Source organism: Urocampus carinirostris, chromosome 12, assembly GCF_059441175.1.
Source record: "Urocampus carinirostris isolate Australia breed hairy pipefish chromosome 12, RoL_Ucar_1.0, whole genome shotgun sequence".
Classification (NCBI taxonomy): domain Eukaryota; kingdom Metazoa; phylum Chordata; class Actinopteri; order Syngnathiformes; family Syngnathidae; genus Urocampus; species Urocampus carinirostris.
Genome location: NC_142360.1, coordinates 23,696,178 through 23,711,742, shown reverse-complemented (window position 1 = coordinate 23,711,742; position 15,565 = coordinate 23,696,178). Strand labels below are relative to the sequence as shown.

At 38.3% G+C, this 15,565-nt stretch overlaps 1 protein-coding gene across 5 annotated transcripts in view; it reads left to right on the top strand.

The window, feature by feature from the left end:
• Window positions 1–15,565, top strand: part of ptprsa (protein tyrosine phosphatase receptor type Sa) — a 371,836-nt gene that overhangs the window by 337,493 nt on the left and 18,778 nt on the right. For all 5 annotated transcript variants that reach the window (XM_088349513.1, XM_088349511.1, XM_088349515.1 and 2 more), the window contains 3 exons: window positions 6,693–6,871; window positions 8,462–8,588; window positions 8,660–8,785. In XM_088349513.1, coding sequence (XP_088205639.1) covers window positions 6,693–6,871; window positions 8,462–8,588; window positions 8,660–8,785 — 432 coding nt within the window. The remainder of the gene's footprint in view (window positions 1–6,692; window positions 6,872–8,461; window positions 8,589–8,659; window positions 8,786–15,565) is intronic.

Below are 15,565 nucleotides of genomic sequence, written 5' to 3'. Positions count from 1 at the left end.
TAGGCCTGCATCTTAAAGATAACCTGGTAATAACTTTGTAACAACATAGTAATAACATGATTTTTTTTTTCCTCAGAAATGCATATCTAACTAAGTGCCCTTAGCGCTAGTTAGTTGAAAAAAGGAGCTTTCGATTTTAAAGAAAAATGGAGAACACTGCAGTAAAGTATCTCTGCTCAATTACTACAGTGATTTATTATCTGCAGATAGCCTGCTCCAGACCAGGCTAACAACCAGGCTAAGATTATCCCAGAGATCCTTCCAAGACTTTGACTGTCAATCGTGTTAAAAAAATGGTTTTTATAGCATTTTATAGCATAGACCTTTTGGAATTGTTGCATTATTCGAACTATCTAGTCATTTTATCATCATTTGTAGGGAAAATGTATTGCTGTCAGGTGTTTGTTTTATTGCCATGGAATGTTTGTGAAATTACTATCAACGCTTTGATGAACACGTGTATTATTGCGGTTTTGAGATTCTAAAAAGTAAAACAAATCTTGCATGGGTGGTATCAATAATTTTTTGGACAAAGGTAATATAGTATACAGTAGGATGCACTTTCATGAGTTTTTCCTTGCCCTCATGTAGGTTTTAGATCAGGGGATGGTTTAATAATAGTCTGTGGATTGCAATAATCTGTGGTCTGTGCATCCCTTTGAGACTCTTTGTGATTAAGGGCTACACAAATAAACATGACTTGACTTGACTTCATTGAGCTGCTGCGTAATTGTCTGTAAGGTGTTCTTTATTACCAGTGATTTTCTAACTTTTTTTTAGATATCTGTAATTTTTTTCACATCTTCATAAACTCCATAAGGAGGTGTTGTTCAGTGGTCGTAAAAGACAACGGATGACATTTCCATTTCCACACCTGAACAAATGATTCATGTGCAAATTTAAGAATTAATCTACACAGGAATGAGAGCTGCATCTAGCATTTACTTGTCATTGTTCCTCGTGGAATAAAGGAAACTCCAGCAACCTGACATTGACGCTGATGATACAGAGAGTTATTTTAAGATAACTTCCACTACAGTCCAATTAGGAGGTAGAAATTGAGGACTTTATTTCTGGGTGCCAAAGTAAAAATATTGTAAATACAGTGGTACCTCTACTCACAAATTTAATTTGTTCTGGAAGTAGCTTTTCAACCTGAAACATTTGTAAGACGCCTTTTGAATGTAAATGTGCTAATCTGTTCCAGGACCGCAAAAGTATGATATGTCTTTTAATAAATCAGGAGCATCACAACATGCAACAAAGCACATATTGAAATAAGATTACCCCACAATAAACATAATATGAGAGGCACACAATGTAAAATAAAACAAAGAATAAAATAAGTAATGAAAATGTTGATTTACGTTTTAAATGGCGTTTTGTTTACTGGTCATCAGCAGTGCTTTTTGCCTGGCATTTCTTAAAATACAGATCCAAAAGCTTTTGCCTGCTTTTGACAATTCGTCAGAAATGCGCGAGGCAGATGTCATAATAATGAGCAATAGCCCGACCTGTCAACACTTTTTACGGGTAAATCCTTTCCGCAAATTCTGAGACATCATAGAATTTTGCCAAAATGTCTTCATTTGGGCTGATGTAATGATGGCTGCATCCTCCACCTTGTTATCTCTGTACTCCTCCTGCACTGCAGTGTGTGTTTTCATACCTCTTTACTATCTCTTGCTTTGTTTCGATAATCAGAGAAAGACTCTTCTCTTTTCTCCTTGTACACTTTTCTACATGTCCTTCATGAAGTCCAATGTGAATGATAGCTTTTCATAGCGATACCTTACAGTAAACTGTTTACAGAATGGGAAGGGAACACAAAGAGCATGCCGGGAATCATGCATACGCACCGGCGTTGCAAGGTGTTTACAGAGCGGGATGAGGACAATAAGAGAATGAAGGGATTCAGGCATACGCACAGTTGCCTGGTAGAACTCTGGGAGAAGGCAATCGCAATGTGTACCAAACTGTATTTTTGACTTTGGGTCCTAAAACGCCTTTGTAACTAGAGGCAAGGTTTTACCGTTCAGGTACTTTTTAACCTGAAACTTTTGTGTGCAGAGACATTTGTAAGTAGAGTTACCAGTGTATTTTTTTAAATATTGAATAAAGCACCACCCTTTTTCTTAACTTTTTGAATAATGTTGGCAAAACAGACTCATTTCCAGATGTTACTGCAGTGTTTTGTATGTGTATTTGTATGCTTGCTGGTTTTTTAAGTATTTACACAGAAATATATTACATGTGGGCAGCACGCGGCGCAGTGGTTAGCGCTTGTGCGTCAGAGTTCTGAGGTCGTGAGATTGAACCTCCTGTGTGGAGTTTGTATGTTCTGCCCGTGCTTGCGTGGGTTTCCTCCGGGCACTCCGGTTTTCCTCCCACATTCCAAAAAACATGCATGTCAGGTTAATTGGCCTGTCCAAATTGTCCCTAGGTATGAATGAGCGAGCAAATTGTCTGTCCATGTGTGCCCTGCGATTGGCTGGCAACCAGTTCAGGGTGTCCCCTGCCCACTGCCCGAAGATAGCTGGGATGGGCTCCAGCACCCCCGCGACCCGACTGAGGATAAGCGGTGTAGATAATGGATGGATGGATGGATATCACATGTAAGGATTTCCTTTTTTTCTGGTCCGCACCAGTTTTAAGCCAGCAATGGTTCAGCCAAGGCGATCAGCCAGGGATGTAGATGAAGGGACCGGCACAGGTCTTGAGTCGCTGCTGACACCCTTGCAACTATCCACTTTGCAAAAAAAAAAAAACAAGCTGTACTGTATTCAAAACGTAGGAAAGAAGTAGCAGCATGTCGTTCGGAATTATTGCTATTCAGTTAGCCTGGATTTGTCAATTTCACTTTTGTGCAATACCCCCCTGGTTTATTGCTTAATTTCAAGGCTATAAATAGAAAATGGTTCAAAGATACCTGGCACCTCCCCGCTCTGCTGCATGGAGAATTTGGTCAGCGTTGGATGTGATTCACCAAGCCACTGGCGTGGTTGTTGATACGGCTTTGTCGCTTGTGTAGTGCTGCCAGGCCACCTCAAGTCCATTGCGGTCCCAAACGCTGCTCTGATCAAAGGCAAGGCCAATGCAAAGGGGGATGAAAGGTTGGCAGGAGGAACGAGGCCTGAAATATATCCAAACCAAAGAGGGCTTCGTTTTTAAGGGATTGTGGAAGTTATTCTAGGAAAGGGGTCGGCAAGCCAACATTTTGAAAGAGTCATATTAGATCGAAAAAACAAAAAATAAATATATCTAGAGCCACAAAAAATGAAAAGCCTTATATAAGCCTCATAATGAATGCGCCACATACTGTATGTATCAATATATGAGCAATGTTAGCTCACTTTTAAAATGACTAAGTTGGATGCAGCACATCCTGTGGAAAATTATGCACCACGTGACTACACTCTTGTGTGATACCGCATCAAATATAACTTCGTTACAATCTGAATGAATTACAGTGGGTTCCATTTCTTTGGTAAAATTAAAGAAATGCAATGAAGACATCCAACTTTTGACGTCATTTTTTATTTTGAGCATTGAAAAAAACAATAGAATGGAATGTGCATAGGTTGGTGCTTTTCGAGGTCACAAAAAAGAGTGCAATAGAGCACAGCATGCATTTACAGCAGCCTTTTGAAAAGTAAATAAAATCAAATTAATAGAGTTTAAGTTTGATTTATGTGCAAATGCCTAACAAGTCAGTGCATGGGTAAAACACAGCAGCATTCTCATCTCTCTTTTTTGAAACCATATCAATCTATATTATCTTTGGGCCTGAGCAACTAAACACAAATAATATCCCTTAGTGTCACTCAAATATATGTATATATATGAGTGACGCATCGAACCTCCTGTGTGGAGTTTGCATGTTCTCCCCGTGCTTGCGTGGGTTTCCCGGACACTACGGTTTCCTTCCACATTCCAAAAACATGCATGTTAGGTTAAAATGTTCAAAACATTTGTGTTATGTTTGTCCTCCCACAAAAATGATATTAAAAGAAAAATATATTGCTTCCCCAATCTATTTTTAATTTTTTAAACATGTTGGGGAAAGCGCAGCGCTTAAGAACCGGAGGCTGCTTGTGACACGTGGGTTGGCGACTTAGGATCTCAGGATTGACCCTGCTCAAGTCCATCCATTATCTGCACCGCTTATCCTCTGTAGGGTTGCGGGGGTGCTGGAGCCGATCCCAGCCATCTTTGGGCATTGGGCAGGGGACACCCTGAACTGGTTGCCAGCCAGTCGCAGGGCACACAGGGACAGACAATTCGCTCGCTCATTCACACCTAGGGACAATTTTGACCGGCCAATTAATCTGACATGCATGTTTTTGGAATGTGGGAAGAAACCGGAGAGCCCGGAGGAAACCCACGCAAGCACGGGGAGAACATGCAAACCCCGCACAGGAAGGTTGGTAGCTGGATTTGAACCCATGACCTCAGAACTGTGCCGGACACGCGCTAACCACTGCCCCGCCGTGCTGCCCCCTGCTCAAGTCATCGGTTTGAAAAATGTCCGTATGACATTCTTTCGTCAGTGATATCTTTTTTAGCACGGCTGGCGCTTCTCTACCTCCGTGCCGTGCTGCAGAACCACCCACTCAAAATATGTTGCTATCAACTCCAGTCTTATTTTGATGGAAGCAGAACACAGACATTTCTTCGAGACAGTAGGGAACAGTTTTAGTTTGTGGGAAAAATATTTCGTTGTGCATCAAAAGAAGCTTATAAGAGTTAACCTATTAAAAACATAATAAAAAAAGAGATACTACTTGAGATAATCAGCATAAAATGATAAAATAAATAAACAGCATTTCGCAAAATTATATACAACAGCGCTCTCCGATGGGGTACCCGCAGGGACCAATTAGCTATGTAAGTCCACCTGAGTAGCCTGTGAACTGGTTTTGAAAATATATCAGGGTTCATTGTGATTTTCTATTAGATATGATTTCTAACTGGCATGTTTTAGTGGTTGACTGAGACTATTTCATCCTCTAATAATGACAACAAGTCGCAATGCACTTGCTCCATTTTTTCGCTATTTTGAAAGATATGACTTTCCCGGATTTCATTATCCACAAAAACAATTAATGTTCAATATCGCCGATTTTAGAAAACAAAATCAATGTGTATATAAAAAAATAATTGCTAAAAAAGGTCTTTCGGTTTGGTATGACCCCTTTTATATATATTTGTACGAATGCCTTTGTAAAAAGTAAACTTTAAAATTAGACTACCCTTTCATTTGTGATTTTCTCAGGATTTTGATGAGAAAAAAGGTGGATGGGAGGCCGTAATTCAAATGGCCATTTGGTCAGAATAGTTCATCAGAAATCTTTGACTATGGTATCATTTTAAAGCTCATTTATCATATTTCAATCGATACCAAAAAAAACATATTTGATATTTGCCTCACTATGATGACTCATTTGTATCCTTTATTTTATATCCCTCTGCAAGGCTTTTTCTTTATTTTTGATCAAAGGAAACCGTGACCCACTTTCCAGAGAGTTTGCCGTTTCCTTCATTCTTTATGTACAAGCTTGTTTATGTGTGTTTGCGCTTGGCATAGATCCCAGCGACTGATATCGACCCCGCTCAACTGATTTACAAAAGAGGATAAACATTGAATTACTTTGCATACATAATAAGCGGTGACCCTTAAAATAAGGCCTGCATTTCACGATTGTTTTAATGATAAAGGAATAGGTCATTTATTTTTTTCCTTTATATATATATATATATATATATATATATATATATATATATATATATATATATATATATATATATATATATATACATACCACAGTGTATTTGTTGGTTTGCATACCCTTACCACTAGGGTGGTAGGGGCACCATTTCCTGTGGTGTGTTTCGGGCATGTACAGCCTGATGGCGCCCATCCCTGTCCAGGCCAACATATCTTTCCACCCGGTCTTGACCATAATCCATTGTTCTAGTTGGAAACATGATAAGTGCTGGTATTTACTCATTTATCTTGCAAAATACCCAAAGTATTATTAAAATGCGTACCTAAACAACCATAAATACCCGAAACATTAATGAATCATACGTCATTCTCATATTTTTCAATTCAATTTTTGTTATTACTGTTTTCCTGTATTTATTCGTCTTATCACTAACTTTCCTCAAAAAAGGAAATGGAAGGCATGGTGAGGTTTTGAGTAGTCTGTACTTTGCAATAATATGTTTTCTGTGCAGCCCTTTGAGACTCCGTGTGATTAAGGGCTATATAAAAAACATGACTTGACTTGACTAAGAATGGCCTTGTGTATCAAAATACAGTCTTGAGGCGCCCTCTGCTTGACCAAAGGGATACTACAAGCATGCACTCTTAAAGAGCTACAAACAACAAATCGATGATGTTACTTGTTGCAAACGCCTTTTATCGATTCATTGTTGCATCCCTACTTAAAACTTTCCTAAACAAGCAACCAACAATCAGATTGGTGTGCAGATGGACAGGTAGCATACAATTAAATATTTCTTCATTATGTTTAATCTGTCCTCTATCAATGCTTGATGTCTTTTACTCTTGACTTTTTTCTCTCGGATCATTGCTTGGCTTTCATTTCCCCCTCTCCTTCCTCTCTCTATTTTCTGCTTTTTTTTAAAACTGCTTTTTAATCAACATATTCGTTTTGGTCTTCCAGCGTTTGGCCAACTCCAAAGCCCACACGTCACGCTTCATCAGCGCTAACCTACCCTGCAACAAGTTTAAGAATCGCCTGGTCAACATCATGCCCTACGAGACCACAAGAGTCTGCCTGCAGCCAATCAGAGGCCTGGAAGGATCCGACTACATTAATTCCAGCTTCATCGATGGATACAGGTAGGAGGGCGTTGTGAAACATGGCAACCTTTTTCGCTGATTATTGACAGTAATTTAGAAATTGTTGCAAATGTTTGAGAGAGAGAGCGCAAGAGGGAGAGAGAGAGAGAGAGAGCGCAAGAGGGAGAGAGAGAGAGAGAGAGAGAGAGAGAGAGAGAGAGAGAGAGAGAGACATACACCATGCAAGAGTACAACATGCCATTTTGGGGTACTTTGATTCTAATGTATTATTAAATCTGATTGTGTGATTAATGTATTCACATTATTAATCACGCAATTTTGATGTGTGAGACATAAAAATGTAGGGAAGTTGGTTTTCTGCTACAATAATTTTAATTATTTAATCTTAAATGGATGGCTTTTATTCTAAAGGAACAGTCGGATTTTCAGATAATTAATTCTACATCTTGTCATCATTTAATTGCAGAGCAAGAAAAACGTCTTATGGTCTAACCTTAAATTGTCTTAACGTATAAGTGAGGTAAGAAAATTGCGTACCTCACTTTGCATCTGCAGACGCTCAGCACAGTAATATGTTACATAGTGCTTGTTTTAATAAAAAGTAAAGATAGGTAATTATCCGTTAATTAAAAAAAAAATGCAATGAAAAAAAAATGCTGGATGACTTGAATTGCTGTTAGGTTGCTAATGATATCCATAATTCTATCATATAGGTTTGAAGTGTGCACCAAATCAGAATCCTTGGTCTTACTATCGCCCTCTGTAATGAGACATTTGCAGACGCTCAGCACAGTAATACATTAGATACTAATTGAATCTGTGAAATTCATCATACAGTATGTAAAAATTCAGCTATTTTGAAGTAATGATAAAAATATGATAACTAAAATGAGAAAATACTTTGATTAAATATAACCATTTCATATATTTTGGATTGTATATTTTTGTGATGACAGGTAAGGCATAGTCTAACCTGCCTCACCTGACTGCACGTCACTGGTTATTGGTGAATTCCCTCGAATAATTTTGTTGTGATAATACTCTCTTTGCTTTTTTTGTTAAAGTGTGACTTCAAAATCAAGATGTTTAGGGGAATGAAAAAATACAGCTGTGTGTCATCTGCATAGCCATAATACCCTTAATGCATAAGATATGCAAACTAAACAATAGGGTTCCAAGGATTGATCTTTGAAGGACCCCACTTCTCAAAATTAGAAATAACTCCAAGGTGCACCTAAAAACTTTGATTTGATGCTGTGCCTTATAATCTGGGGCGCCCTATACACCAGAAATATGGTAAATATAATCCGAATATTAATATTACTGCGCAATGAAATGCTACATATGGTAAGCATTTTATGAATGAATGAAGTAGATTTAGTTGTAAAACCATATTTCCTAAAATTCATGTTCTATAAAAGGATACATTTTAGCATTGGTGTTTTCTTCTCATGCAACCCTTGCTCTTGTTCTAGTTTAATTTTGTATCTCTCTCTCTCTCTCTCTCTCTCTCTCTCTCTCTCTCTATATATATATATATATATATATATATATATATATATATATATATATATGTATATATATATATATGTATATATATAAACTATTTTCTAACTATTTGAAATGTAGGCAACAGAAAGCCTACATTGCCACACAAGGCCCACTAGCGGAAACTACAGAAGACTTCTGGAGGATGCTGTGGGAAAACAACTCCACCATTGTAGTCATGTTGACCAAACTGAGAGAGATGGGAAGGGTAAGACATCAACTCACACGCTACTAGTACAACCAAAGAGTACTGCTACAAATACTTATTTGTTCCGACAGGAAAAGTGCCACCAGTATTGGCCGGCAGAGCGCTCTGCCAGGTATCAATATTTCGTGGTGGACCCCATGGCTGAGTACAACATGCCCCAGTATATTCTGCGAGAGTTCAAGGTCACGGACGCAAGGGTATGTCGCCCTTTTTAATCACATTTTAGTGACTGTAAATTGATAACACTTTTAGGGAAAGAGGGTATTTTTCAATTACACACAGAACTCCTACTGTTCCTACACAAATTTATGCAAATATGTTGCAATAGCTTCCACGCGCCGGTGGACTTGAGAAATATAGTCTCAAAGTTACCCCTTCTGGCTTGTTTGCTGTAGAGCTGTGATGTCATTGAAGGAACACAACTCTTCCAAAATGGTGAATTCCATTAACAACATGAAAAGAGTGATTGTAGTGAACATAGTTTCATGGTCGATTATGACAAAAGAATGTCGACATATTTCTAGAGAAAAAAACAGTTTTAGTGCCAGCTACAGTTGCTGAGGCAAGTGACAAGGTCGAGAACTTTGCGATGAAGGGGAGAGGAGTGATCATTTCTTGAACACAGATTAGTAGGTACTGTTTAAGATCCTTCTTCTGAGGTAGTGTTTGATGTAAATACCAGTTTCTAGACCTTTTTCATAGTGGTTATTTCCTATTTTTTTTATATAAATCGCAGTCCGCCTGACAGTTGTTATTAGACCGTTACGAACACGGAACAGTAAAGTCAGATGGAGTGAATATACAGAGATCCCTCGTTTTTTTGTGGTTGATGGGGACCAAAACCACCCGCAAAAAAGTGAAAATCGTCACACCTTCAAATGACGTCATTACTGACTAAAATTATACAACTGTACAAAAATAGCAATTATAGATCTACAAATAATTATACAGAATACATGATTGCAGTTGAATGAATAGTTTTATCGTCATAATACAAAAATAAAACGAAATTGGAGCGATTCTCCTTTCTGTGTAAGAACCCAATTTGGAGAACGGCTGATTCGCTGCGTGCTAGCATCAGGTGACCTTGTTTTGAGCCAGATCCCCGAAATGAATAAAACTGTCCCAAATGTTGTTTTTTCCCACGATTTGTTTGCTCCAAGTCATCCTTTCCATGGCTAATTGACATGATGTTGGCTGGACCTAGTGTCCGCAGCCGGTCTTAGGAGAGTTGTTAGCCTAGCTTTAGCATTAGGCCGGACCAACCGCACAGCCCCTGCCTTCTCCCTGATGTCGCCCCAGTCACTTCTGGAACCCAATAACAATCCAACCAGCACACACTGGTGATCACTATTTCATTGGGCTCTTCTGATTTATCTCAGAGTCCGGAGGCCGTTTGACAGACCGCATATACCAGCCTATCACAGTCACGCACACGGTCACACCCTCCCAACACAGAGCTCCCTCCATTATCTGCTCCTGTTCTCTGCAGTCTATCAGAACACAATGGACGATACATTTATATCAATAACAATAAGGACAAAATCAATTCAATTCAAAAAGGAGTGAACCAAAGATAACCGCAGGGAGGAGTATCGAGGTGTCTCTGTATTTGCTTTTGTAAATATATATATATATATATATATATATATATATATATATATATATATATATCATCATCAGCCTCATCAGCTGCACCGCTTATCCTCAGTAGGGTCGCGGGGGTGCTGGAGCCCGTCCCAGCAATCATGGGGCATTGGGCAGGGGACACCCTGAACTGGTTGCCAGCCAGTCGCAGGGCACACGGGGACAGACAACTCACTCGCTCATTCACACCTAGGGACAATTCAGACCGGCCAATTCACCTGAAATGTATGTTTTTGGAATGTGGGAGGAAACCGGAGTGCCTGGAGGAAACCCACGCAAGCACGGAGAGAACATACAAACTCCGCACAGTAAGGCCGGGAGCTGGATTTGAACCCACGCAGGAGGTTCCCACGACCTCAGAACTGTGCCGCACACGCGCTAACCACTGCGCCGCCGTGCTGCCCATATATATATATATATATATATATATATATATATATATATATATATATATATATATATATATATATATATATATATATATATATATATATATATATATATATATATATATATATATATATATATATATATATATAAATTCCCAATTTTATTCTTCAGTTTCTAGCACAAAACTTGTTTTTTTAGTAATGGCACTGGCAGTGGTCGAGACCACTGATTTTCTGTGTCCGTCTGGTTAGGAAACACACACAAATTGAATGAGAATGGTTCAGGAGAATATAAAAAATGCAACTGCGCAATTTTTATGCAAAAAAAAATTGAAAAAAACAATTAAATCCAAGCTTAAAACACACTTCTACTCTATAGCATATGAATAACCTATACTTTTCTTGGACAATATCTCTGTATTATTTGTGATTGCAACATCCTTTGCTGTCTGGTAATCCTGAAAGGGGGATGCCACATGTGCTTCATTTTCCTCATGTTGAGGTTTTTGAGTTTTTCCTTGCCCTCATGTTGGTTCCAGATCAGGGGATGGTGTAATGATAGTCTGAAAAATAGTCTGTATAATAACCTGTGCAGCCCTTTGAGACTCTTTGTGATTAAGGGCTATACAAATAAAAATGACTCTACTTGACTTCAGATTTTTCATGTTTAAGAATTTGGGATTACCTTTAAGAATATGCTTTTTTTGTGTAAATTCTGAGCCCAATTATATGGGATCATTCCAAAGGACAGCAACACCGCAGCATTAACTGCTTATTTTCTTAACCTTAGCGGACAGACGGAATGATTTTACTGCGGCAACGAGTCAGTTAAATGTCTTCGCATCGGTAACCGTAAATTCACACTTCGCACACATCGCATTGCAGTATGCACGTAATCATGCACGGATACAGTGCAGTAATTACTGTTTGTATGAATGCCGTGTCAGCTGGTCCGCCATCCACATTCAATTATTTTTATTCCTATCTATGAAGTCAGGAAAACAATGCTGACTATAAGATAAAATAACAAAATCTAATGATGTGTATGTTGGTGCGGTAGCGGTTTCGTAGTTTCACTTCAGGAGGATTTTCTCATTTTACTCATTTAACTTTACACCGTCTTCAAGAAGACACATCATTATTTGTTCATGTAATAACAGTAAGTTCTATAAAATAAACACTTGCCTTTCTTACCTAAATGAAGGGACATTGTGTATTTTTTTTGTTAGCGCCTCCTATAAATGTCTTCAATCATTCAATCAAGATTCAATCAATCTTTAAAAAACAATAATGACTCAAATAATAAGCAAAAACGTATGTATGGTATAAACGTGCAATTTTGTAGATACTCGTTGGTCAAGAAATTCGTATTTATTTTGCATGACATGGAGCTGACATGATTTTGTTGCAATGGTACCCCCAAAAACCTTGAAAGCTTGGGAAAAATGGTGCGGTTTGGTCTCTTTGAGTATCCGTGGTTCGTATTACTGTTTTTGCTTTTTGTTCCACTAAAAAAGTAACAAAATTAATGATTGAAAAATGAAAGGATTAAAAAACATGAATCTTTAATGTCAGAAAAAGAAATGTTTTACCATCGTTTTTAGTCATATTTATCTTGGCCAAACTAACTATTATAATCAACTAAGTAATTTAAGTCAAACACATTTTTCTGAAATTTCTGAATTTTCCCCAACTGAACTTTAAATATGCTATTGTGTTAAATTGCATCTCACAGCTCTAAGAACACTGCCAAAATGTGTTTTTGTGACGGAGATTTGTACCGTATTATACAATGACAAGCTAAATAATTACATAATGGACGCGTAGTATCCGTAATTAGCATAAATAACAATTTGGGGACAAAAGAGCGAGGATTAGTAAACCCGGTTTATTAAAAATCTGCTTCGCGAGACTAACGCTGGCAATCTTTTTAGCGACGCTAGCTGCGTTAGTGTGATTAGGGCCCGGTCACACAGCCGTTTGCGTCTGTATCACGGGTAAAATTTTGCGTTTTGTTTTTTTTTTCCGTGGTTGCCCGCGATGGAAAATGCGCAAAATTGGCCAACCCGCTGTTCATCGGTGGTATGCCTGCAAAACAGACGCCGGCGACTGTTCCGCTTCCTCATCGCATCATTTCCGCGTCATTTTCTCGTGTGGACCACGGGTATAAAAGCTGCCGAGCCGGCGTTATGCCGAGAAATGCATCCTTGCCGAGATTTGCATCCCCTCGCTACTACAACCACTTTTACCTCGTTTTATCTCACTTTTAGGGAATTTAATGGCGAACATATAACCAAAACCACTTCGTCTTGCATTTGTTGGGAATGTAATACAACTTAAACCATTCCGTCTTTGTATTTGTTGTGAATGTAATCGAACGGTAATGCACGCCGTATACAAATCACTTTTGAGCAGGTAACATGTTTATTTTGCCTTTTTCTATTCAAATCGCTCGTATTGAAACTGTTATGCACTCTTCCATAAAGCTTATTTCTGCATAACTGTTCTCAAAAGTGATTTATATACGGTGTGCATTACCGTTTGATTACGTTCACAACAAAAACAAAGACGGAATGCTTTATGTTGTATTACATTCCCAACAAATGCAAGACGAAGTGGATTTGGTTATATGTTCGCCATTACATTCCCTAAAAGTGAGATAAAACGAGGTAAAAGTGGTTGTAGTAGCGAGGGGATGCAAATCTCGGCAGGGATGCATTTCTCGGCATAACACCGGGCTGTAGAAATCATAACCGCTCAAGACACAGTCCCGTGAAGATCAAGATTTCAAGCTATGGCACCGAAGAAGCCAATATGTTATTATTGTAATAGTTTTTCATTTTGATTTTATTATCTTGTTATGAAATGAAAAGAAATGTCAAGAAATAAAAATGGATTAAGACGAGGTCACTACGGTGACGGGGATCCATGTCCACCCCTGGACGTCTCGAGCACAACTGACGTGTGCTCGGCAAATCGCGCTGTATATACGCGGAGAAAGGCGTTTGACCGTCACACGCGTAACACGCTAATTTCACGTAATAACACCGCGATACAGGCGCAGAACATGCTATGACCGTGCTCCACCCACGATTACCCGCTGAAATTTCGCGTCCTACCCATGTGTAACCACGCCCTGGCCGCGGCCAGAGCACGTCGTTCCGCGTCATTTCCGCGTCATTACCTCGTGTGCCGTCCGCGGTTACACGTGGTCTAAAGTTTTGAGCAGCGCAAAACTTTTTCGCGCGGCCAACCGCGTGTGAATTTCCGACCGCGTGTAAAGCACTGCTGTATCTTGTCTATATGGCGAACTCATAGCGTCCAACATCGTCTGCTTCACGGGCAAAAATTTCTGGCCGTGATTCAGCCTCGATACGCCCGTGAAAGGCTTGGTGACCGGGCCCTAAAGTTTTGAGCAGCGCAAAACTTTTTCGCGCGGCCAACCGCGTGTGAATTTCCAACCGCGTGTAAAGCACTGCTGTATCTCGTCTATATGGCGATCTCAAAGCGTCCAACAGCGTCTGCTTCACAGGCAGAAATTTCTGGCCGTGATTCAGACGCAAACGGCTGTGTGACCGGGCCCTTAGCGACTAACAAACTATTTTAATGCCCTTCCAATTTTAGCGTGAAGCTAGTTAATGCTAACGTCTGCGGGCTATCTATATTAGCATGAGCATTAATCACGCGTGAAGGGAGATTTCATTAATTACATGAAAGAGACATTGTGTTTTATTTGACCGCCATTTGCAACCGAAAACGAGTGCTTAAAACCACCAGGAGGAACACAAACTACGGACACTCAATGCGACCAAAACACACCCTTTTTACTTCTCTTGTTTTTTCCCAGCCTTTTGCGAGAAGAGCAGACAAAAAAAACAAGCTTGAAACTGTTACAAAATGTTTTTACCCATGAGTATTAGATCTATGCGAACTGTTGGAAATGGCTTCAACAGTAGACACTTACAAGATAATTTAATGCATAACATAGGGATAATTTTCTGCTTTCATTTTGAAAAGGCAAAAACTACTAAAAAAGCAACTACAAAAATACTACTATACTACAATTATACTATAACACAAAAATACTAGTATAGAAAAATTACAACAGAAATACTACAAAAATGCAATTAACTACAAAAATACCACTATGGAAATACTACAGAAATACTACAAAAATACTACTGTGGAAATTCTTACAATTACTTTCAACAGAAATACTACAAAAATACTACTACAGTAATACTATATTACAAAAATATTACAACTGAAATATTACAACATAGATTTTACAAAAACCCATACACAGAAATACTACTATGGAAATACGTCAAAAATGCGACTACAAAATACTACAAAAAATACCAATACGTAATGCTATAATACAAAAATACTACTATAGAAATTTCACAACAGAAATACTCAAAAAATACAACTAAAAATATGTTACAACCGAAATACTACAAAAATACTACGATATTAGTACCATATTACAAAAATACTACTACTGAAATATTACGACAAAGATTTTACAAAAATACGTACACAGAAATACTACTATGGAAAACTGTCAAAAATACATCTACAAAATACTTGAAAAAATACCAATACATAATGCTATAATACAAAAATACTACTACAGAAATTGCACAACAGAAATACTCCAAAAATACAACTAAAAATATGTTGCGACTGAAATACTACAAAAATACTACGACATTAATACCATATTACAGAAATACTACTACTGAAATTTTACGACAAAGATTTGACAAAAATACATACACAGAAATACTACTATGGAAATTCGTCAAAAATACGACTACAAAATACTTTAAAAAATACCACTACATGCTATAATACAAAAATCCTACTACAGAAATATTACAACAGAAATACTACAAAAATACATGTAAAAATGTTGCAACCGAAATATTAACTACA